The 26,194-nt window shown below is 40.0% G+C and overlaps 2 protein-coding genes across 4 annotated transcripts in view; one reads left to right on the forward strand and one right to left on the reverse strand.

Annotated features, from left to right (window-relative positions):
- The window catches only part of PC (pyruvate carboxylase), a 671,516-nt gene that overhangs the window by 66,893 nt on the left and 578,429 nt on the right, over window positions 1–26,194 (reverse strand). For all 3 annotated transcript variants that reach the window (XM_040328827.1, XM_040328828.1, XM_040328829.1), the window contains one exon: window positions 7,564–7,708. In XM_040328827.1, coding sequence (XP_040184761.1) covers window positions 7,564–7,708 — 145 coding nt within the window. The remainder of the gene's footprint in view (window positions 1–7,563; window positions 7,709–26,194) is intronic.
- Window positions 17,314–26,194, forward strand: part of LOC120917497 (leucine-rich repeat and fibronectin type-III domain-containing protein 4-like) — a 28,788-nt gene continuing 19,907 nt past the window's right edge. Inside the window, exon 1 of the mRNA XM_040328831.1 lies at window positions 17,314–18,569. The gene's annotated coding sequence lies outside the window, so the exon portion shown is untranslated. The remainder of the gene's footprint in view (window positions 18,570–26,194) is intronic.

Genomic DNA, 26,194 nt, shown 5'->3' on the forward strand with positions numbered 1-26,194 from the left:
CAAGAAACCTTGTGTGATGTTTAGAGGGGTCCCCCCACTAAGATTACAGGTATCACCCAATATTATTGAATCACCGAAGAAACCTGTGTTTTTTCAGAATATGAGGGGCTTCTTGCCTTGTAGGAATTGCCCTATATGTAAAATTAACGCACATATGCGCAGAAGGACAGAGTCGTTTCAGTCCTTTTTCACCAATGAGGAGTTCCTCCAAAAAAACCTTTATTACATGTACAACTAGGAATGTCATGTACGTTGGCTGGTGTCCATGTGGGCTTCAATCTATCAGTCACACGATACGTATGTTACATGTGCGATTAAGTGAACATGTGGCCAATATAAAAAAGGGTTTCCTAAGCAAAGTTTATCCAAGCATTATGACCTGTGTCATAATCGAGATCCTAGTAGTATTGTGTTTATTGGTATCGATAGATTCACTAGTAACTGGAGAGGTAGCAATGTGGTGCAAGAGGGATCACATCTTGAAACTAAGGGAATTTATCAGATTAGGTGCTATGCACCACATGGTATGAACCTAGAGTGGGATATTAATTAATTCATTAATAATAGCTAATCAGTTTTTGGTTTGTACCCTTTTGTCTCCTCCTAGACGACATTTTTAATTTAATTTAAAGTGTCATCAATGTTTTTGTAATATGTATGTAATTGTGTATAAGTGTTGCAATGTTATCAATTGTTTAATGTTGTTAATATATTTTTCTACCACATGATGGTGCTGCTTCTGGCTTGGTTGCTATAAGTATTGATGCTTCCTGTCAATAGAGTGCATACGTATTTCCTGTTTCCTGTCATTGGAACTCAGTAGATCTTCTATTGCTTCCTGTTGTTGGAATGCAGGCAATGCTCACCCACTAATTAGCCGCCCCCAATATATCTAGCATAGCGCAGTCAAGCCATACCCCTGACAGAGGCATAGATGCCAAAAGCATAGGAGGAGTTGGAGACGTGTGACGCGACTTGCATGCTGGGACACGGTGGCCATTTTGTTGGTTAGAAATGCTGGACGTTTCCTACAATGCCTATATTAACCTGCTGCAACAGCTTTTAGCTTTTTATCAATAAACTAACATTTGGATGTCTGAACTATGAGGAGTCTCTCTTTTGTCTTAACTGGGTACTAAGACTGTGAAGGAGATGCAGAGTCACCCCCTTGCTGCTGAGGAGTGGTCAGTGATTTATAGCCATACTTGTTAACATCTACCTATGCATAAGAGGCAGTGTGTTTGGGTGACAATGGCAGTCTCTTCACTTATTGGTTACCTCAAGACACATCCCTTTGGCTTATTTCAGACTTTTTAAAGGTGGAGTACATTTATATGTTTTTGTCAGTTGAGTCTGTGCCAGCAATATATTTTTGGGTTTATGTTGGACTTTTTTCAAGAACTTCACCATTTTTATTCTCGGAGAGAGGTCTGGAGACTCCTGGGTCTACCCTCCACCGTCTCCTGCTACCTGCCTATTCATGGCAATCCCATGTTCCCCCCATCTAGCGAGCACAGCACATTTGCCCAGTGGAAAGCTTGTGGCCTCAATAAAGCCACAGACATCTTTGTTGGTACTCAAGGCTAATTCAAATCGTTTGAGGACTTATCTGCACAATACTCCCTTCCAGCATTCCAGGTTTTCCACTATAACCAATTGTTAAGCTATTCCAGAACTTGCTATAGCCCACATCAAGACCCTTTTTCAAAGCTTCTTCATCGAGGTAGTGCTCCGCTGTGATCAATGCTCAATCTCAGACATTTACTAGCACCTCATCACTTACCAATCATCTAAGTATTGTCTTACTCCTTTTAAACCCTGGATTTCTGTTCTTGGTAGAGAAGATGTTTCTGAATAAATCTTGGAGGGCTACCAGAAGGTCTGCTCATCGGTGGTCTGTGAAGCGTGGCGTGAAACACAATTTAAGATTGCCCATCGGGCCTACCACCCCTACCGCCCTGATGCTCTGGTTTTCTCACTATCATCGTGCTCCTGGTGCTCCATCCCCCGGCCTACTGGTAGCCCACCAATCTCCTCTTTTTGTGAACAAGTCATACAGTATATCAAACAAATCCATCGGACAACTATTTCCAAAGACCCTATGTTGTGTCTTTTCCAATATGAATCAACACTGAATCAACACAAAAACAAAAGTCTACCTCAAGGAAGTCACATCTGCCTTTTGGTAGCCTGTAGGACTCTTATGCAAGCTTGGATTTATCCCAAGTCACTACATTTAAATGCAGTGAAACAAGCTCTCGTGGCTCTAGTTAACCTGAAAAAATTACACACCATTAGATCTCCCTTAAACGCTTCATCACTAGGTGGCACTGCTTTATCCAATACTCGTTTTGCTCAGAGGAGCTCTCCTCTCATATGCAACCTTTTCGCTATACAGACTGGTACCTAAAAGTTGAGATCACCAACTCTCTGGGCAAACTTACAGTTCTTGAAAAATCTGACTGAGTGGCCCCATGTACTCCCCCCCCCCCCTCCTTCTCGCCACTTTAGGGATCGCCTGATCCCCATAGTGCTATATGTAACATAAATGTTGCTGTTTAGTTGATAGATTGACTGCTTACACGCTTTTATTTTGTGTACTGCTTAATCTACTACTACTTTTGACTTGTGAAGTCATTGCTGCCCATTTCCGTTGCCTTCACAGACTTGTGATATTGTTATTCCTTTGAAAATTATATATATATATATATATATATATATATATATATATATATATATATATATATATATATATATATTTATATATATATATATATATATATAAGCAATCCTGCCCCTTGTCAGTGCAAATTAATATCCACTGGTTCAGTCTCAATTGATGGCTTATAAGAATGTGTATCAGTACCAAGGTGTACAAGAAACATCTCATGATGGGTAAATGCAATGAGCTCTCTCAAGACCTTTGCAACTTTAATTGTTGCAAAACATACTGATAGCATAGGTTACAGAAGAATTTTTTAAACTAATGAATGTTTCACTGAGCACTGTTGGGGCCATAATCCGGAAGTGGAAAGAACCTAATTTCACCATAAACAGGCCATGGCCAGGTGCTTCTTGAAAGATGTCTGACAGAGGAGTGAAAAGTATTATCAAAAGAATTGTCCAAGAGCCAAGGACCATTTGTGGAGAGCTTCAGAAAGACCTGGAATTAGCAGGTACAATTGTTTATAAGAAAACAAAAAGTAATGCACTCAGCCGCCATGGCCTGCATGCATGCACACCATGCAAGACTCCATTGCTGAAGAAAAAGCATGTTCAAGCTCTTAACGTTTCCCGCACAACATTTAGACAAGCCTGTGAAATACTGGGAGAATATAGTCTGGTCAGATGAGACCAAAATTGAACTCTTTGGATGCCATAATACACACCACGTTTGGAGGTCAAATGGCACTGCACATCACCCCAAAAACACCATACCAATAATGAAGTTTGGAGGCGGAAACATCATGTGTGGAGCTATTTTTCAGCATACGGTACTGGCTTCATGTCATTGAAGGAAGGATGAATAGAAAAATGTACCAAAGCAATCTTGATAAAAAATCATCATCCTGGTACATTGCAGAAGATGAAAAGTAGGTGGACATTTCAGCAAGACAATGATCCCAAACACAAAGCCAAGGAAACTCTTAACTGGTTTCCAAGAAAGAAAATAAAGCTGCGAGAATTGCCCAGCCACTCACCTGGCTTGAATCCAATAGAAACAAAAGAAAGAACTAAAGATTAGAGTTCATAGAATAGGCCCACGGAACCTTTAAGATTTTAAGACTGTTTAAGTGGAAAAATGGGCCAAAATCACACCTGAGCAATGCATGCAAACAGTTTCTCCATACAAGAGGCATCTTGAAGCTGTCATTACCAACAAAGTATTTTGTATGAAGTATTAAATACATTTCAGCTAGCGTGCAATACTTTTTCTCAGTGTCATTCCATTGTATTACCCATAACTTAATTTCTGAACTTATTTGTTTTATTTTCTTTGTATGTATGGATTGCATGGGTTGCTATGGACATGTGGTAAAAAATGTATGTCAATAGCACCTTTTGAAAAATATTTAGCAAAAATGGTGACGTGTTCAATACTTATTTTACCCGTTGTATATATAAAATATAGAACACTAGGTTGCGTCCTCAAAGATCTGAGAAACAAAGGTCTGATGGCAAAAAGGCCAAGAGGCACTCATTGCCCTGATGGAGTAAGCCTTGACAGGGAAAGGAGTTATCATTATCTTATATTTGGCAGAGAGTGGGGAAATGAGCTTCACTAGAAGTCATTCAGACTTTGTGCAGGCTAAGAAGGCAATTTTTGTGGGGAGGACATTGACATTGTTTAAAATATAATTTGTGTGGTGTATGTAGGGGAACTACAGAATGAGGGCTCCCCAAAGAGGGAAATGGGAGATTTTGTGTGCTGGAAAAAGGATACAAGGCAAATACAATGTCTGTTTTCTGGAGGTAGACTGTGCTGGATGTGGCATCTCATAGGAAAAGGCAAATCTGTATGATGGAGGTGAGCTCTCACTGCAAGCAGTGGCGTTGCTAGGGGGTGCGGGCTGCACCTGGGTGACACCTGTTAGCAGCGGCACAGCCAACACCGCACCCCTACACTGATCTGCGTCTCTCACTGGCTCACAGACACACAGCAGAGCGGACTGAAGCCACCTCCTGGCTGTTTCCATCTACACAGGATGAGGGACCCAGCTGTGCATGTCCTGCGCTGATCTGAGGTATGTACATGGACAGAGGAGGGGGACAGTGACTAGTTAAAAAAAGACGGAGGAGTGATTGGGAAGGGGGGATTAAGGGGACATGTGCTAGGGGGGAGGAGGGTGCTATGCTAGAAGTAGGGGTTGAATTTGAAATCCAAACCCCCACAAGAGCACAAGCCCTATTACCTTGCATAACGCCACCCCAGCACATATCCAACCCCCCTTCCATACTAGCACAATCGAAGAGGGGGTCTATACTGATGGAGGTCTTAACTGATGGGAGTCTATACAGATGGAGGAGGGTCTGTACTGAGAGGGGGGTTTGCAATAAGGGGGGTCTATACTGATGGAGGGGGGTCTGTACTTAGTGGGCGGGGGTCTGTACTTAGTGGACACGGGTTTGTACTTAGTGGACGGGGGTCTGTACTTAGTGGACGGGGGTCTGTACTTAGTGGACGGGGGTCTGTACTTAGTGGACGGGGGTATGTACTTAGTGGAGGGGGTATGTACTGAGGGAAGGGGGGTCTGTACTGAGGGAAGGGGGGTCTGTACTTAGTGGAGGGGGGTCAGTACTGAGGGAAGGGGAGTCTGTACTTAGTGGAGGGGGGTCTGTACTTAGTGGAGGGGGGTCAGTACTCAGGGAAGAGGGGTCTGTACTTAGTGAAGGGGGGTCTGTACTGAGGGAAGGGGTCTGTATGGAGGGGGGTCTATACTGAGGGCAGACTACAGGTGGGGGGGTGACACCATGTTTTTCCACACCAGGTGACACCAACCATAGTGATGCCACTGACTGCAAAGGCGTGCTCTATTCAGTTAAACACAAGACTGAAACCAGAATCACAAGAGTTAACAGCTTATGGTGAGGAGGGACATAAACCAAGAGAACCTCACTGAACCTGTGCAAAAGCACAGCACAGCCTTCTTAGATCAGAAGGCATTTACATATCTAATTTTAACACAAATCCCCACATAAAAGGGAAAGTGGATGGAGCCATGCAAACCATTGCTTTATGCCTCTGGTCCAACTGTACATCCAGAACCACTAATATATAGTTCAGATAAAACCGAATATTATAAATGCATTTAAAACCGCATAGAGCCATTTCGGGTTTGTCGGCTATCATCAATGCAGTACATAGAAACAAGTTTGTATAGAGTAGGAGTTGGAGACTAACAAGAATGCCTACCAGGTTATGATGAGGATGGTCAAAATCCCCTCCAGTGAACCAATGGGAAAACACAAGAGAGAATTAGAACAATAGTCATTTACTGGTCTTCATCTTGAGATAATGGGTGGAACAATGTGATTCTTTAATTTAATATACTTTGCTGTATTCAGAACTGCTAGTATGCAGCAGTAGACCCATTCATTTAATAATTGCACAAGATGTTTTAAATTTGGGAACTATTATCATTAGAAAAAATAGCTTCTGTGGAGGAAGACATGAGCACCAGAAAGTTAGTACAAACTCTTTTCTTCTGCAGAGAGAGGGTGTGGCCCAAAACTAGAACCTTCAGGGGCCCAGTGCAAGAAACCGTGGTTAATACCACTCGTAGCCTGAGGTGTTATTAACCACATGCGTTAATGACCACACTGCAGGCATATAATAAATTGTTCTAAAAGCACATTCAATATATGATTATATGATATTGGTGTTTTTAGAAAAATTGTATATATGCCTGTAGTGTTGTCATCAATACATGTGGTTGATAACACTGCAGGTTACAAGTTTCAAGCTGATTAGAATAACTAGGTTTTTCGAAGACGGTATGTCATATTATGCCCATATTTCGTGTCACACAATTTCACCAATTTTCCACTAGATGGCCCCATATTTAGCCACCTCTAGCTTGACAAAGGAGTGCACTTGATTCTGGGTATCCTAGTTTGCATGCTCTGAAACGCGTTGAGTACATCCGATTACATCATCGCGCTCGACGATGTGGTCCACCTTGCGGCCCAGCCTTCAATTCCTGCTTGTCCTCCCCCATCCTACCATCCAGCCGGCCGAGGAAAAAACAGATAGTGGTGGTATTTGCACCATCACAATCCCTGATATAACCCGATTATAAACCGGACTGGAGTCCTATACGATGTGCCTGTTTTTAACTGTCAAAATGTGAGTGGATTTTCACTATTTGTCATATTAAAACTTTTAAAATCTACACTTAGAGGCGCCTCTTTTCTTAATTTTTTTTTGCATGTTTTGGAGATTGATTCTGCTCCCCTATGAAAGGCTGGCCCTGATGTGTTGACTACCTCTCCCAGTGATAACAATCCTGGATGAACCGACATCAATACATTGTTTTATGGACATTATTTATACAGACTGCTACATAATCGTTGGAATTATTCCTGCTTTGGGATTTTTTAATTGTGGGATTGTGGTTTTTATAACAGTGATTTTAATGTACTGAGAAATGTTTTATATTTTTTTTATATACATATATATTTTTTCTTAATATATTTTGATTTGGTGGCATATATAAATTGTTCTACTCATTCATGGAACGATAGGTTTATGAAATTAACGATTTAGCTACATTTATGGGGAAGGTGCCAGTTTTATAGTTGGTACTCCACCATTATTATATGTATATTGAAACATACTCTCCTGAAAAGGAAGAATTCTGGTTGAAGTTGAAATATAACTCGAAAAATGTTAACGTTAGAAGATAAGAAAGTACTACTTGAACTAGCAGTAGATTGCTAGCATGCCATCGTGAATGATCTAACTACAATGTACAAAATTATGCTATCACTTATCCAAATTTAGACTTAGTTCAGTAGTAGATTACATAATAGAAAAGAGACTAAATAGTAGAATTGATTTACCCAAGTAGTGCAACAGCTTTTGTGCTCTGTTCTGTACAGGTCTCAAGTTGAAGAGGTCAGGGTTTTCATCAATAAACTGGGTATCCACTGTACCATGAAGGAATTGGTCGTTGTTTAGAACATTTTGTAAGAAAGGAATATTTGTCTACAGAGAAAAAAAAAAAGAAAAGAAAAAGTAAATAGCATATACAATGTTATCTACGCGTGCACAATAAGGATTTTCAGCATATGTAGAAAAGGCCACTGTACAGACAATCCATAAATCTCAAAGTAAATGCATCTGTAAACTGTACAGACCTGAAAGATATCTGATTAGCTCTAATGGGCCTCTGAGAACAGTTATTTAAATGAAATTACAAACAACCAAGGAGGATATCATCCAACAGTAATAAAAGTGAAACTAGGGAGAGTACTTAAACTAGCGTACTGTTCTTTAAATATCATGACGTCCCCAAGTCCATTCCTGTAAGTCAGACTGACAAAACATATTTTCAGTAAAATATAATCTAAAGGCAAAAATATAGTTTGAAAGCAAGGGTAAGAAAGGAGGAAAAAAATAAATAAGGAAAGTCAACTGCACACACAGGATGACGCCAGTGTCCCATTTCTGCGACTCCAGGGAACTGCTGACTGTATAACTCTGGTTGCTCAAAGACTTGCTAATTAGAGCCATGGTGATCAGACTGGAATGAGTAAAACAGCGAGGGGGGTGAATAAGAGAGGGTCTTAAAAAAATCTGTCTCATAAGAGCTGGCTGTGCTAAATAAAACATACATAACCATTAAAAGTATGGTCGTTTCATGCATGTTTTTATATGTAAATTATGCTCATAAGGAATAGTGCCAATCCAAGTTATTAGGAGATATTTAAAGGACATTTCAGAATATGCTCATGTGCAAAATAGATCAAGGTGACTGTCACTGAATGATTTGAGACATAATCATGAAATCTTTACAGGCATGTCACAAGTAAGCAAACGTTTAAAGTGGTTTTAAAGGCTGAAGGTTTTTACCATAATGCATTCACTGCCTTTAGTATGCAGCTCCCCCCCAAACTCCCCCTTTACTTACCTGAGTACGCTCCAGCTCTATGCACAAGAGTAGCAACTCTCTTGTGTATCTCCCTCCTCACTGGCTCAGACAGCAGTGGGAACCATTGGCTCAATCACAGCCAGTGAAGGAGGAACAGCAAGCAGGGCCGAGCTCAGAAACGAGTCCTCACAAGTGCCCATCAGAAATATATATCTGTAAACTATAGGCCAGTCAGTCTAACATGAATAGTTTGTAAACTACTGAGGGACTATATCCAAGAATCTGCTGATGAAAACCATATTGTTGGTAGTAATCAGCATGGATTTATGAAAAATAATTCTTGCCAGACCAACCTATTAACATTGGATGAGCAAGTGAGCCGTCATCTAGATAGAGGAAGGCTGGTGAACATGGCGTATTTGGATTTTGTAAAAGCATTTAATAGTTCCCCATAAACACTTCATTTACAAACTAACGGCTGTTGGCATGGACCTTAGAGCATTTACCTTGATAGAAAACTAGTTACAGGGGCACATCCAAAGGGTGGTGGATAAATAGTCTGTACTCAGAATAGTCTGAATGATAAGCAGTTCTGTTTATTTTATTCATAAATGATCTAGAGGTTGGTATAAATGGCTCAATCTCAATGTTTGCTGATTATACAAAGCCAAGCAGAGCAATAACTTCACAACTGGATACAGAAACTTTAAAAGAAGACCTCAATAAAATAAAGGGGTGGACAACTACATGGTAAAACAGGTTTAATGTTAAAAATAAAAAAGTAATGCACTGAGGGCTAAAAATATGAATACAAGTTAGGGCAGGTTCACACTGGTCCGACATACTCTCCGACTGACATGTCGCATGACATGTCAAAATGAATGGTTCCCTATGAGAGCAATCTTAAAGCGGTCCTCCACCCTAAAGTGGAGTCCCGCTGATCGGAACCCTCCCCCCCTCCGGTGTCACATTTGACACCTTTCAGGGGGGAGGGGGGTGCAGACACCTGTCTAAAGACAGGTATTTGCACCCACTTCCGGCCACACGATACGGGCGAAAGACGGGCATTCCGTCACATCCCGTCTGTCGCCCGTTGTGTGCTGGGAACACTCGGCTCCCAGCACACAGCGTGTGAGCCAATCGGCGGGCGCAGCGCGACTCGCGCATGCGCCGTAGGGAACCGGGCAGTGAAGCCGCAGCGCTTCACTTCCTGGTTCCCTCAGCGTGGATGGCGGGGGGGAGCAGCAGAGTGACGAGCGATCGCTCGTGCTCTGCTGCGATCGGCGCTGGACTCCAGGACAGGTAAGTGTCCTAATATTAAAAGTCAGCAGCTGCAGTATTTGTAGCTGCTGACTTTTAATATTTTGTTCCCATGGCACATCCGCTTTAACTGGTACAACTTGTGTCGGTCCGATTTTGAAAAAGGTTCCTGCACTACTTTTGTTTGACTTGGGAAAGATTTTAGCCCAATGATTTGAATGGAAGTTGCATCGAAGTCAGATCACCATCTTAACTGATCCGACTTGTGGCATGCGATTTGTGCTCCAAGGATTTTTAAGGGGAACCCCAAAATTAAAAAAAAAAAACAAGCCCACGCTAAAAGAAAAAAAAATGGTGTGGGTTTCCCTCCAAAATCCATACCAGACCCTTATCCAAGCATGCAGCCCGGCAGGTCAGGAAAAGGGGAGGACAAGCAAGCGCCCCCCCCCCTTCTGGAACATACCATAAACATATTATACCCTCAACCCCAAAACACTATGTTGATGGGGACAAGGGCCTCTTCTCGACAACCATGGGCAGTGGTTGCGGGCAGGGTTCTTATCGGCCTTACCCATTTACCCCCAAAAAAATGTAGTGCAAATAAAAGACAGACAATTTTGACAAGTCCTTTATTAAATTTTAATAATGTCCCCTGTTGTAGCTCCAACGTGTCTTCTTTCTCCGGGTCCACCAATGATGTGTTCTTCTCCTGGTGATGTATTCTTCCTCTGGTATTCTCCATTCGCTCCTGTCTTCTCCGCCGCAGACCCAGTCCTCCTCCGACGCTGGCTTTCACTGTTGTGTCATGTCTGACAGTTCTTAGTCATCTGATGATGTAATGAGACTCCACCCCCTTTGACATCACAAGGGGTGAAGTCTCGTGAAGTCATTGGATGGCCACACCTCATGCTAAAGAAGAACTGGCAGACTTTGAAAATGACACAACGGTGGGAGCTACTAAGAGGACTGGAGGACCTCAGTTATGAGTAACAACTACATGAAAGAGACGTATTCTCCCTGAAGAAGAGCCGCTTGAGAGGAGATGTGGTAGCAATATACAAATACCTCAATGGTGATTCTAGCATAGGGGAAAAAACTATTAAACTTCAGGAAGCATAAGAAAACATGCAGCCACTCAATGAAATTGGAGGAGAAGCAGTTTAATCTTAAGCTGCGTAGGGGGTTCTTTAGTCTACGTTTGCACTATTGCGACCCCAAAGGGGCGCGATTTAGGATGTGACTTTTGAGTGCAGCATGACAAGTCGCACTAGTGGAAATGAAGCCTTACTGTCATAGTGGTAAGAAAGTGTAACTCCCTTCCACAATCAGTGGTGTCAGTGTCGATAGTTTAAAAAAACTCTTAGACAAAAGCAGTATGCAAGGAATATGGGAATTGGTATCGACATACACAACCCACAAAGGTTGAACGGGATGGACTTGTGCCTTTATTCAATCTCACCAACTATGTAACACTACATCACATTCTAGCTTAAATTAGTCTGTTAATTTAAAAAGGCTTTTTACACATTAGTGCTGGATTTACACTGGTGCATGTGCATGTAACACACACGGGCCCAGCATGCAAGAGTTTTGCTGAATCAAAATGTACCGATATCAGTCCAGGCACTGTCATCGCAACCGACACCCATCTCAGTCTCCCAGCGAGTCACACTCTGCAGCTCTCTGCTCAGGAAGCTGTGAGAACCAAGCCATCAGTGGTGTTTGATCGCTCGGTTCTCAGTGTAGAGGGCAGTGTACAGGGGACAGAAGTAGAATCGGACCGATACTGCATCCACACCCAAGTATGATTGGGGGGGGGACAAAAACATACATCTCTTTTAAAACTAATGCCAAGACACAATGAAGTGGTTTGAGAAACCCTTATAACATCTCCTTCAGTGGGTGTGTGATCAATATGACAGCACTACATCACTACTCATAACGTTCAACATACTAAAACTAGGCAACTTAGAGGCTAGAAACCCAAGTCTTCCAGACTACAGATATGGAGCCAAAGAGGGTATAGTAGTCCAATAAACAGGAAGAATTTTGAAACGCTCAGATTACTGAGCAAAAAGGAGGTCATTTCAGGCAGGGGAGGAAGACAGGAAAGAAAACAGGCTTGGCAAGAAGGATCCTATATTCGTTATCTTTAAAAATAATTCTGCCTCCTAACAACTGAGCATAACTGTAAAATAATCTCTATTTCTTTGTCAGCAAAAATGTTGCAGTTCATTTCTGCTTCTCTAATGTGAATACATCAGATGTTTCACTGTGCTAGAATGGCAGTGCTGCAGTTAGTGTACCCATGTGCTATGCATTTCATGCCATATAACATGCTTTCTGATTTCTCTATTGTAGATGTGGTCTTTTCTTTGGATATGCCATGTCATTTAAAGCGAAACACTCAAAAATATACAACTAAAATACATATACATTTATTGTTTTACCGAAAGAATTGTAGCGCTATACAGGGAATCTTCTGACTAGCACACCGTTTTTATAATGCAAAGCTAGTCATGTGACTAAAGGAATTCATTTTCCTGGATCAGCCATTCAGCACTGTAGGTCTTCTGCTTGCTATCAGCCTCCTCAGGACAGTGAACAACCATAACCATCTCTGTTCAGCTGACTCAGGAAGTACTGTTAAAACTGTATTAAACCCAAAACTATAAATCTAATATATTACAGCTTACCAATCAGTAGAAGTTGTGCATTCGTTTTCTATTTTTAATTTTTTTTCTCCCTCTGCTTTGCTAATCTGGCCAGCAATACACCTCTTGTATTAGAATGTCCCCACTTTGGACGAAGGAACACAGGAGGTAGATTTGTATAACATCATTGTAATTCTGGGGGGTGGGGAGTGTCAGGTAGACTAGCAGATTTAAATACACTAACACATTTAAGCCAAACTCCAGCTAACACTTTATAAGCAATTACAGCAAACAGATTTTCCTTTAGGGATAAAGGTTTTCCATTAAATAAACAAAATCTGATCAGTGTAAGCACCCAATGCCAGTGGTAAATGGTTTGTATCACCCCTGACTTACTGTCTGAATTACCAGATAAAAATAGAAGAAAACAAGTCTAAAAAATAAAACTAATGTAGCCATCACATCTAAGAATTGGTAAGCTGCAATAAAATAAATGTTTGCAAAAAAAAAGAAAATAGTTGCTGCCTTTGTTCATGTACAGTACATTACATGGGGACTTGTGGAATTAATAGTTGCCAAAACAAGGATAAACATGTTTTCTTCTTCCCGTTTACACAGGAAATGACAAGGACATTTCTGGTCAAATCAGCAGATATTTTCTGTGCTTGCTGAAAACTACGTTAGTTGGAAGCAAAAGAAAACTAAAGCAGTCACCACACTTTAGAACAGGTAGGCTGCAATATATTACGTGTTTGATCTTGGCTTAAATATTCTAATTATAAAGAAAAACAGAAAGTACTGTATGGCCAAATATAAAAGTAAACTACAATAAACTGTCAAAATAATTTTAAGTCTACGCAAAACAAAAAACATGTTTAGTACATTTCTTTAATTTGTACATATTTTCCCATATATTGGTTTATTATAAATACAGTAAGTACAGAAAAAAGATTGATGAGCCTGCCCAGATTCCAGTATGCGCCTAAATTCCTGTTTGAGCTGACTTTGCTGTACTGAAATCAGTTGTCAGTATTGCCCAGCTCTACCATATCTACTGCATACCACTTCCCCATCTCTATAACAGGAAATGTTTTATAGTCCAGCACCGACACCACTGTTTGGGATTTCAGTGCAGCGCAGCTACTAAGTCGTCTACTCATCACAAATTAGGAGGTCGCTGTATATCTTGCAGGTTCAACAGGCATTGATTGCTCTGTACAATTTGTGTTTGTAACCTACGCTAACATATTTTTTTCTTCCAGGACAGAAAGGACCTTAATTCAGTAGCATGTTTGAACACATATTTCGATTTTTGATTTTTTTTTGAAAAAAAAAATCGAAAATTGGGAAAAATGTGTTTTCTAGTAATTGTTCTCAAAGAAACTATAACATAGATTGCACATGCCCCCAGATATGTATCCCCAACTATGAGAACTCAATCACATGTGCGTACTTAAAGTCCATCTCTGGGCAAAATGCATTTCCCATGCAGTGGGGCTGTGCAGACACAGCATAGGAAAAGTAACATTTTTAATAACGGCTTACCTGTAAAAATCATTTTCTTGTAGTACACCATGGGACACAGAGCCTTTAATCATTAAATAGTGGGTTGTATAGTTCAACAGAGGTGATTGGACTCTGGCAGACCCAATGAAGACGAGTTCCCCTCTATATAACCCCTCCCATAAGGAAAGTACCTCAGTTTTGTAGCAAAGCAGTAAGGATCCCATAGAAGGGCAGGACCTCTGTGTCCTGTGGTGTACTCCAAGAAAAGGATTTTACAGGTAAGCTGTTATTAAAAATCATATTTTCTTTATCGTACACTATGGGACAGAGAGCCTTAAATTACATAGTGGGACGTCCCAGAGCAATGCTCAATATATGAGGGGAGGGAGACACAGATCAAGCAGACCACCGGATGTAATGCCCTATACTGCTGCCTGCAATACACTACGCCTGAAGGCGGAATCCTCATGTCCTCTTACATCTATTTGATAGAATTTGGTAAATGTCCGAGTGAATATCAGCTCTTTACTCCCTATTGAAACACGTCTCATAAATCGTGCTAAATAAAATGAACAAAACAAAGCACTAGTGGTGCACACACCACTATACAAAGTAAGGGGGGTATGTGTCCAGTAAGTGATGTAGATATGTGCAAACAAATCGTACAAGTAAATATATATAAATAATGATTAAAAATATATATAAATTGCATCAAAAAATTGCATGATTAAAAAAAATTGCATCAAAAAATTGCATCACACTAAGGTGCATAAGTGCATAAACATGCATAATAAATAATAGTGGTAAACAGTCCAATCCTTAAAAATGACACACAAGACCATATAAAAGTATTCTAAGGTGCTTCAGTGTGGATAAAAATGAATGAAAAATCCCACAGTGCTTTAGTGCATGTAATCAGTAGCAGCAATCCAATGGTGATGTATAATACAGTTCATACAACAACACACAGCGCAGTGAGTGATCCAAAAGTCATGCCAAGGTATAGCCACACAGGTGCTCCCCCTATGTGCACACAGGGGGAAATTTCCCCCTAAAGAAGATACGACACCCCCTGAATCGTCACGCGTAGGGGAGGTGACAGGATGGCAAGAGAGTCTGTGTGAGGCTGAGAGAACTGTTTACCATATCCCAATCTGTACATTTCGCTACAAGCCTGTTATAGAGTAGTGCACTGTCGCACCTGCAGTATGCGAGTACCCCGGCAAGGGATCTCTCTTTTTATTTAAATAAATATTGTTAAGACATTACTTGCACCATCCGGGTGGTGTTCTTATATATTCTATGATCTGGAGCTGCCTGCCAAGCAACCAGGAGCCCAGGATTATCCATTAGAACCCAGGTGTGGTTCATAAGCGTGCACAGACCAAGCTTAGTTGCAAGGTCGCACGCTTTAAGGTGAGCGTCCATTACCATAGGGGAGCACCTGTGTGGCTACACCTTGGCATGACTTTTGGATCACTCACTGGGCCGTGTGTTGTTGTATGAACTGTATTATACATCACCCTTGGATTGCTGCTACTGATTACATGCACTAAAGCACTGTGGGATTTTTCATTCATTGTGTATCCACACTGAAGTACCTTAGAATACTTTTATATGGACTTGTGTGTCATTTTTAAGGATTATTATTTATTATGCATGTTTATGCAATTATGCACCTTAGTGTGATGCGATTTTTTGGATGTGTCTCGTGGTGTACGATAAAGAAACCTTTTTATTTTGAGTTAGGCTTTAATCATACACTCATATGAGGGCACTATTTCCCTGAAGGAGGTACAGGTGTTTCCCATACATGTGCATGCAGGCAGTCCCATTCATGTCAATTGGGACACAGCAGCTATATGGACACAGCCATTGCTCTCAATCTGAGATCAATGTGATACAGATGTCTTATTGGGGGTAGTGGCTGTGGCCTTAAAGCTGTGTCCCAATTGACATGAATGGGACTGCCTGCATCAGCATGCAGGGGACATCTGTGCAACCCTCTGTGAGAAAACATGGTCCCCCACATGGTGTACAGTTAAGTACAGCTGTGTGAACGGGGCCTAACGGTTAACGTTTGCTAATAAAACCAATTGAGATTTTCATGTAACAAAATGTTAAAGGGGTTGTAAAGGTAAAAAAAAATTCCCTAAATAGCTTCCTTTACCTTAGTGCAGTCCTCCTTCACTTACCTGATCGTTCGATTTTGCTTTTAAATGTCCTTATTTCTTCTGAGAAATCCTCACTTCCTGTTCTTCTGTCTGTAACTACACACCGTAATGGGAGGCTTTCTCCCTGGTGTGAAGAAAGCCTATTGAGGGGGGAGGGGGCGAGCAGGAGGGTCAGGACGCTCTCTACTTTGCAGATAGAGAAAGGAGTTGTGTGTTAGTGGACGTCCTGACACTCCTGCTCACCCCCTCAAGAGGCTTTCTCCACACCAGGGAGACAGCCTTGCATTACTGTGTGTAGTTACAGACAGAAGAACAGGAAGTGAGGATTTCTCAGAAGAAATAAGGACATTTAAAAGCAAAATGGAAGGATGAGGTAAGTGAAGGAGGACTGCACTAAGGTAAAGGAAACTATTTAGGGAATTATTTTTTTACCTTTACAACCCATTTAAAACACAAAGTGAACATTAGCACTATAAATTAGGAGTGCAGTATTTCTCTTATAATTCTACATTGTGACACAGGCAGAGAAAACACTTTTATTAAATGTTTAGCATAATATTTAGCATGACCCTAATCTGTGGGTTGAGCTGGATGGGTCTTTTTTCAACCAACTATGTGCAACAATAAGATTAGATCAAGTCAGGTTGGCCATGATACAAATTAACATGACGGCAAATTGTTCCATTTGCGTTTACTTTTGGCATTGGCACAAATATCATCCAAATCATCGAATATCAATGCTGGGAATTAATGGGGATATAATTTCTAAAATGCATTTATTTTTAATGTGTTTGTGTGAATAGTATAGTATAAGTATATCTATCTTTATATACATCGTATTTGATGCAAACATTTACTAATTTTTTTTCTTTTTTTTGCACAGAAATGCACTTCTTGCTTTATCATAAAAGCTACTATCTTTTGAAAGAGAATGGGAAAATGAACAATTGTGCCAGTGTTAACTGTGTGTTAAGATTAAACAGCTGTCAAAAGTAAAAACATCTCCATTATTGTTAAAGGGTTAAAAATAATTCACAGCTTAAGATACTGTGCAGGCACAGCAGTGCGGCTGGGATAAAAGCTACTTTCTTTCCCCTCCTCCTCCTGATTCTCTCCTCCCTTTCTCACTCTGCCTTCCACCCCCCCTCCGAGCTCAGGCTGCTCGCTGTATCAGGTTCTTCTAACATCTCTGCTCTTCTATGTTACATCCATTCTGCATTGTCTGCTTTCACCTGGGCTGGAAGGGGTAAACAGTAACATCCACAAAAGCTCTAAGATGACCAGAATGAAAATGTGGATATACTAGGCAATGGAGAAGAAACATTATTTACAGCTTGGCTTAAAGGGGGGAAAAAAACTCCATTTTGTTCATCTTTTGAATGCCATCTTTTTATTTTAACTGACTAGGACATCTGCAAGACATTGGGAGCTGTGAGATCTCGCAGGGAAAATGCTGTGTCTCGTACAATGGCTGTGAAGTGTTTCCATGTTTTCCTCTTGCTCTGCATGGATCTTGACCTTTCATATTTCTCACTTTCCTGTCGGAATTATAAAAGCTGCAGCAAACCTATGTGGAGTTTGAGTCTGGATTTCTGGCTGTGATGATTTTTATTATATGTCCTTTGGAAACTATCAGAAGATTTTTAAAACCCTACACAACTGCATACATAGCTACAGAAATAGATGAAAATTTCCAGTCACTGGTTGAAGGAATTTAACCCTTTCCTTGGTTTTCAGTGGTCATTAAATTTGTTGACCTTTTTTTTCCTGCCATTGATGGTAAGAGCCTGAGACCCAGATATTATACATTCCTTTCCAGCTAATAGATGGAGGAAAGTAACGCAACAATATTTATAATTTCACCAAATTAGCAGTCACCAAACGTATCTCCAAGACCCACTGGCCATAAAGCTTTGTTAAATGAGGAAAGTATGTTTATACAATCTGAAAAAGGAAAGCGTGAAAGAAAGGGGATTAAAACGTTCTCTAATGAGTTAAGAAAAATGAAGCGAGAGGAATGAAATCACCAGAGAAGACGAATGTCTAGAACACAGATCTCTGTGTGGATCTTGCAAAGGCTCGTGTCTGGGGTGACAACAGGGCCTAAAACTGTTTGAGGGATAATGGGGCTGTGTGAAAGGATTGGTCCTGCACATAAGGTCCTATATCTCTTGTGGGATCTATCTAAGGGACGAAGAGAGCGAGGACTGCAGTGAAGAGAACAGAAGAAAAATAAGTGGGCAAAAACTCCACAGCCCTGCGCTCGGCTTATCTGCCCCAGGAAATGTCCTGCTTGTCACAGATTACAAGTATCAAAAGTAAGAAGGGCAGCAGAGCTGTCACAACAGAGGGACACCAGTGAGAAAAGGAGGAACGCACAGGTATTAGAAAAGGAAACCCCTAAATGTGCCATGAATACAAGAAAAACATGTTTTTTTTTTTATCTGTTTAATATCTAAGTGTTTGACAACGTGTGTTAGACAGCTGTGTATGTAACACTGCATGCCAATAAAGGTACCCAGCAGGAATGTTTGAAATCAAAGCTGCATCCCTAAGCTATGTGTGAACATAATTTCTGACATTTTAGTATAGTACTCATAAAAGAATCATTACATGTGGAGCTGAATAAGCATCCAGCAGAATATGAACAAACTATGTAAAGGAAAGGAGTGTGGGATAACTGTGAGGATAAAATTCAGCGGAGGGTGTAAAACTGGCAAAAGCAAATATATACATATGGGCGCACACACACCAGAATGCAAAAGGAGAACATAGGGGAAAAAAAAAAAAAAGATAAGAAACTGCCTGACAACCTCCTGCAATGACAAAGTGGTGCTAGTGAGCGACATTTTGTCAGGAAGGAGGTATCTTCTGAACTTCATCCATAGTTACATTGTGAGGAATTTCATTTGTGGGAAAATTGAGAGGAACTGTGTTTGAAATATTAAATAACAAACAGCCAAGCTAGAAAGAACAAATGTTTGAAGAGTATGGGGAGAACAGGCACAGCTATTGTGAGCACATTAGAAGGAAGACTTTGCAGAGGGAGACACTTTGTATAGGAAATGCTGGGAGGTCTAATGTAAAATTATAGAAGAAATATGTCAGATGCTGGATAGCTAGCATCACAATATTTGAGATTTGGAATAACTTGTAAAAATGAAGCCTCACAGAAAGGACTGTGCTATAGTTCCTGGGACAAATAGAAAAACCCTGCCATGCATAAAAATGGTGGGATTCCAAGGTATTCTAGGTATCCCTGTGGTAGGAAGTCATTATGTGGGTGGAGCGACAAGGTAGATGAGACACACAAAAAGGTCTATGTGTAATGGTGGAAGAATGACTCTGCTGACAAACACTAGCTATGTGCCTTTTATACCCACCTTTATTATTCACATCAAAGTTGCCATATCTTGTGACTAATTTTATGCAACTACAGAAGGTATTAATAAATACATTGCAAATGTAGCTGTGTGGAGCATCAGTAATGAGGCACATATGTATAAGGGGGGAATTATATGTAGCTCAATTAAATATACTTAAATTACACTTTGCTTTGAGGTTTTCTTGACAAAGAAATGGTTTGATAATGTCTGATGTTCTCCATATAAATATCAAATCTAATTATAAATCATTAACAAGAGCTGCAGTAATTTGAATAAGGCAGAGATTAAAAAGGATGCAAAAGTAATAAAAGAGAAAAGTAAAACATATTTATCAGTTTGAATCTGGAAAGCAAAACATGTAAAAAATGATGCCCGATATCAAATCTAGTTCTGCTGGAATGCTCCATGACAATAATGGGAAAAAGCCTACAAGGCATTGATTAAGGCCTTCTGTCCCTGTGGGTCATGCAATACATTGTGATTATTTTGACCAGCACTCCATTTGCAGATATGAACACCATTTACAAAGCTGTAATATCCACACTTCATTTTACTATGTGGTAAAGAGCTTGCTTTCTGCTGGGTCCTTTCAACACCAAAATATGTTTGCCTAACTGCTAATTCATGCAGTGTGGAGAGCATAAGCAAGCCTTTAACAGTGAAAAGTCTGCAGGACATTGCTTTGCAGCTCCCAGCTTGGTGTCCAGCTTAGCCCAACTGGGCACTGTACTGTTCTATGTCTAGAGGAGATGCTTAGCAACCATTTGCTAAGCAACAAGGAGGCTGATAAAAAAGCCTGCTTTGCAGGTATGAAGAAGAGAGGAGGAGGAAAACAGTAGCTTACAATAATTATATTTCTCTCTGTTTAAAACACTATGATTCAGAAAGAAGAGAACCAGTATATTTGGGAATTTTTACATTACAATTAGCATTTGCATATCCTACAATACTGAACACATCTTGACACACATTTGTCCCTATACTGTATTTGGGGCTATAACAGCCCTTTCACCAAAAGAAAAAAACAAATCCTTAAAAATACTGCAGGAAAACTATAGGACGAAGCTGTGTATGTGGTTTTATACTACAATTATCTATTGTACAAGGTGATAAAATATGTAAAACAACAAAAAAAAAAAAACACAATATAACCTATAAAAACACTACTTTCAAAGACTATGTATTTTGCATTTCATAGATATTCAAAGCTAGTGGACACTTGGTGGATTTGACAAGGTTGATTTAACGCACACTAAACCTTTTGGCTGGACCCAGGTAGTGTCACAGGACATTTCTGAAAAAAGTGCCCTTGCCAGTAGTGTTGGATTTTACTTAAAAACAGCTTTGGAGCAAGCCCAAAATACTAAAGCTCTTACATATAACAAAAGCAGTGCTTATCCAAAATCATATAAGAATGTATTTGATTAGTAAACTGGAATTCTGGGTGGATTATGATAAACACCCTTCATGACAGCAAATATGGCCTAGCTCCCTATCCGTGATGGACTATTACCTGGCCGTTAAAGTACGAGACCATTAAGTTTCATTGTTGCAAAATGTTGGCACATATAACAAGTTTGAAAAAGAGAAGCTTACATGTGGAAAAAGTTCTACTGATTGCACTAGACTTTGTAACCAGTATGAATAGACCTTCCACCTCAGAAAGCAGCAAAAAAAAAGAAAAAAAAAAAACGCAACCTGACCAGTTAAGCATATTTACTCTAAAAAATCTCAAGTTGTATACACATTTGACTTGTTAAGAAGGTTTTGCATCAGTGTAACCTTGCATAGTTATCTGCATGTTCATCAATTTGCACCACCAAACCAATACAATTGATACACTGGTTGTTGAGGCAGACATTTTCCCTGAAAAGAATACATGTTTACAGCGACCTTCATATATGCATTCCTATCTCAATAAATGTGAAGGCACATCCTCATATTGATTAGTGAGGGATACACCTCTGCTTTATGTATTCTGAGAGAATGTAACTGCAGCCTAGGGTGTATTTTTTGCTGCACTGACATTAGATGTTGAAGGTTAGAGACAGATATGGGGACAGACTGATATTAACCCTGACACTAAGCTCCCAGCAAAATTTCACTCCCGCCTGGGAGATTGTACAGATCCTCAGATAAAGGGGTCACACAGCTGTCAAATGGAGAAAATAATAGTGGAGAGGAAAGAGAGAACAGAGACAAAAGATAAATCAGAAGGGAATAGCTAAAATAAGAAGAGCACTGATAACCCAACTAAATAAAGGTGTAGGAAAGCACAGAACACAGTTTACTGAAGAACACATAGGTGCCGATTTCTGTCTGGTAGCTAAACTTTTTTTACAATAAACCTCATAACAGAATCTCATAATTATATAGCCTCCCTTTCTTTGCTCTAATACATAGATATAAAATCAAGTTAAATATTTAGTTTAAGCTTTAGTTGTTTTAAAACATGTCAAGAATGGCTCTGCATATGGCAGTAAAACATTATCCAGGACCTAACAATATCTTACCGAATGTGCAGAATAAAAAATATATTGGTACAAATATTGATCTGTTCATGTATGCTGCACAACTGCTTCTGCCTAGTTAAAGGAGTTCTCTGACCTAAAACTTTTAACCCTCGCTGTGCCCGGGCTGTAAAACTATACAAAATAAACTTTCACTTACCTGCCTATGATCCCCCGTTGTTCCGATATTGCCGTCCCGTTCTCCGGTCCCGGTCTCTTCCGCTTCCTGCGTGTCGGTGACTCACAGTGCGCTCAGCCTATCAGCGGCCGCGACGGGACATTGCTGCGGCCGCTGATAGGCTGAGCGCACTGTGAGTCACCGACACGCAGGAAGCGGAAGAGACCGGGACCGGAGAACGGGACGGCGATATCGGAACAACGGGGGATCGTAGGCAGGTAAGTGAAAGTTTATTTTGTATAGTTTTACAGCCCGGGCACAGCGGGGGTTAAAAGTTTTAGGTCAGAGAACTCCTTTAATATTGGGAAACTCAGCTCTCATGAAAAACCAGGCCTTTTAGGCCTGACCATCACTACACAAGACTAAAACCAATATTGTATGGATGCTTTTATAATTCATCTACACAACCTACTTTTACCACTTCCAGATATCTTTAAACATTTTGCTCATTTTTTTGTGGTACCAATCCACTGGAGGTATTTAGTTAATAATTTGTATGAAATGCAACCCGGTTTTTATGTTGGTTATATTCATTACTAACAAAGACCATATCTGATGTATGCAGCATCTGAATTAGTCAACAAACTTGTTCATGTATGCAAGCAGGTTATAGATCTTGTAGATCATGTATGCAAGCAAGTTATAGATCATTTTTACATGCCTGCTTTTGTTACAATTACTAGAAGTAAAGCAAGATTGTACAGATTGCATAAAAATGAATTATTATATTTAGTCACATTGAAAAGATTACTTTAGTTAAGAGAAATGACGACTACACTGTATTTTTAAAGGTAAATCATAGCACTGGCTTAACTTAACTGAAACCGGTGTTAAGACAAATGGCTGTTGGACTTTTTGGGCTTTAAAGTTCAGTCCAACCAAACATGATATTTTAATAACTATCTCAGCTTACTTTATGATGTTATAAATAGCCTGATTGTGAGATCTCCTTGCTATAATTTCAAACTACTTCTGTCCATTAGTGTTTTAGAATCTTCTATTGCATTTGATCAAAATATAAAAGCAGAGGTGTTATTAATGGCAGTCAATATATTTTCGCTAGTATACATTTCCATTAAAATGTATATGTAGGCAATATTATGCAAATGTCCCTATATTATGTGTCTTTAAAAATTATGCAAGTACTAAAAAAATACCAAATGACCTTGGCAAAAATGCACTCGGTTTCTAACTTCCTGTAGTGGGCTGCTGAACTAGATCTGCACATTGGTATCTTTATAATTCTTACACAATAATTATCTTAGCACTCATCGCTCTTTCCCCCTATCATTCCAGTTATTTTTCCCTCTCTCCTTAGGAAGGACTAGATTTCAGTGCAGCAGTGACAACTCACTGTAGGAAGTTAGAAGCTGCCCGATTTCTTGCAGGATCATCAGGTATCTCCACATTCTTCCACACTGCCAACACAGGGAAGTGTGCACACGGTATATTGAATAGTTAGCCTTTTTTTTTTAATAGAGTAAGGGGGGATAACGCTTTTTTTTTTTTTCAATTGGGGAGATTTACCTTTACTTCCTGTCCCAAAGCCACAATAGGAAGTGACAGGAATGCCCTGCATATTAATGGTATCCCATGGGGCGCTCCAGGTCACCAGAACTAGTGTCCCCATTGGAAGCTTTCCCCTCTATTACTTTTCTGGGGACAACCCAAACATTTGTGATTTTCTTTTACTTTCACTTTTAATGACAATGGTAAACATAACAAAGAGAGACAGCGAATCTCCCATCTCAACTCTGTGCAAAACAAAAAAAAAAAAAGGTCTGCCTTTTTTGTAGCATTTTTTAGGAACATGCCCAACGTCAATTTTCATTTCATCCTAAAACAAAGTATTGATGGTGGTTCAAACATAGCACTGTGGAACAAAATTCATGTTTATAATTGTGGAACACTATTTTAATTAGAGGAAAAAAACTGCATAGAGATGAAAAGGACCTTCTTAATAAAATATTATTAAAAAAAAATCACAGGCCTGTTTATATCCAGTAGGTCAGCAACATAGCTGCATTTCATATGGTAAATTCTCACTTTTTGTAATTCAGTGTCAAAACTTTCCATGTCAAATTTTTTTTTTTTTGTTATCTGCTCCCCAGGGGAGATTTATCTCCACTTTCTGTCCTATAGCCAAAACAGAAAGTGAGAGGAAGTCCCTCCAAATTGAGGGAATCCCAGTGTGTCACCAGAATTAGTGTCCCCATTGGGAGATTTCCCCTCTATTAGTGTTCCGATGTCAACCCAAAATATGTGAATATCCCTTAAGGGGGCACAGAGAACAATGAAAACGGATTGGTGTCCTAATCCCTCTCCACTACTAAAAACTAAAATAGAAAATAAAAATAAATAAAAAAAAAACGAAACAAAAAATTGCCTTTAGTTACACATTAAAGAATGTGTAAATTCTTGTTGAGCAAAAAAGTAAATCAGTCTTATGGCAACATTTCAAATATTTGCAAAAAATCTAGGTTTTGCAATTTCAGATGGTAGTTTTCACCCTTGTCAAGAAAGGGAGAAATACTCACAGAAATGCTATTATGTAAAATGGGATTGATCAAAATACTAATAAAATATCAGTTTCTCCCTTTCGTAATAGGATGTCAAAACAGTGGGACTTTGAGTTCACCTTCTCACAAAATGAGCTTGTAAATATGGACTACAATATTTTTTAAGCCAGATTGAAAAGTGCTCAAGGCTAAACTCTCCTCATCACATTCTTATCTAAACATGTTATGCCTGTAGGGCAGAGCCAGAAAACAGCTTGAGTAGAGAAAGAAAAGACCTACATGAAAATAGCTTTTGACCCCCCATAAAAGAGAGATACAGGATGGAATTTCAATATTATTTAGAAGGGCTAAAGAAAGGTGAGGTAGACCATTATTGCAGTATATTCAGATTTTACAAGCAGTCACATAAAAACAAGACAAAGAAGATAACTAGTATAATTTCTCCTCCTGCAATGCTATTTATACGAGTGTTTTTTTTATATGTGTATGCATACAGTATATTTTAGTTTTTAAATGTCCTTATTTCTTCTGAGAAATCCTCACTTCCTGTTCTTCTGTCTAACTCCACACAGTAATGTGAGGCTTTCTCCCTGGTGTGGAGTGTCGTGTTTGCCCCCTCCCTTGAGGGGGGAGACGGCGAGCAGGACGCTCTCTACATTGCAGATAGAGAAAGGAGCTGTGTGTTAGTGGGCGTCCTGGCTCTCCTGCTCGCCCCCTCAAGGCAGGGGGCGAGCACGACACTCCACACCAGGGAGAAAGCCTTGCATTACTGTGTGGAGTTAAAGACAGAAGAACAGGAAGTGAGGATTTCTCAGAAGAAATAGGGACATTTAAAAGCAAAATCGAAGGATGAGGTAAGTGAAGGAGGACTGCACCTAAGGTAGAGGAAGCTATTTAGAGAAAAAAAAGTTTTACCTTTACAACCCCTTCAAGAATGATTGTGGCATATATATGTCAAGCACAGGAGTGTGCAGGTTTATGACTTATCTAGAAAAAATATAAAAATATATTTCCTAAATGTGAAATGTATTCATAGGTTAATTGGGGTTCTATTCCTAATGGATTTGTCCAGATATCATTTTCTCAAGATAAGCAGGCATTTGGAAGTGTCTGGGAAAATCCATCCTCTACAGACCATTTACATAAATCTTCACTCTTGGGTAATTCAATCACACAATAATATGACATTCTCTCTACAGTTAAACCTCTAGGAAGTCAAATTGCATAACTGATTGCATTGTTAACCTGCCTGGCGGTCTTCCCGAGTCTGACACGGGGTTAGATTTTCCTGCTGCGAGCGGTAACCCCGTGTCAGTCACGGGCTTGCCTCGCTAGATCCACAGGCACAAGTTACTTACCTTGTCCCTGGATCCAGCGATGCCACCGCGCTGTGTGAGCGAGTGGGACCTCGCT

Source organism: Rana temporaria, chromosome 11, assembly GCF_905171775.1.
Source record: "Rana temporaria chromosome 11, aRanTem1.1, whole genome shotgun sequence".
Lineage (NCBI taxonomy): Eukaryota > Metazoa > Chordata > Amphibia > Anura > Ranidae > Rana > Rana temporaria.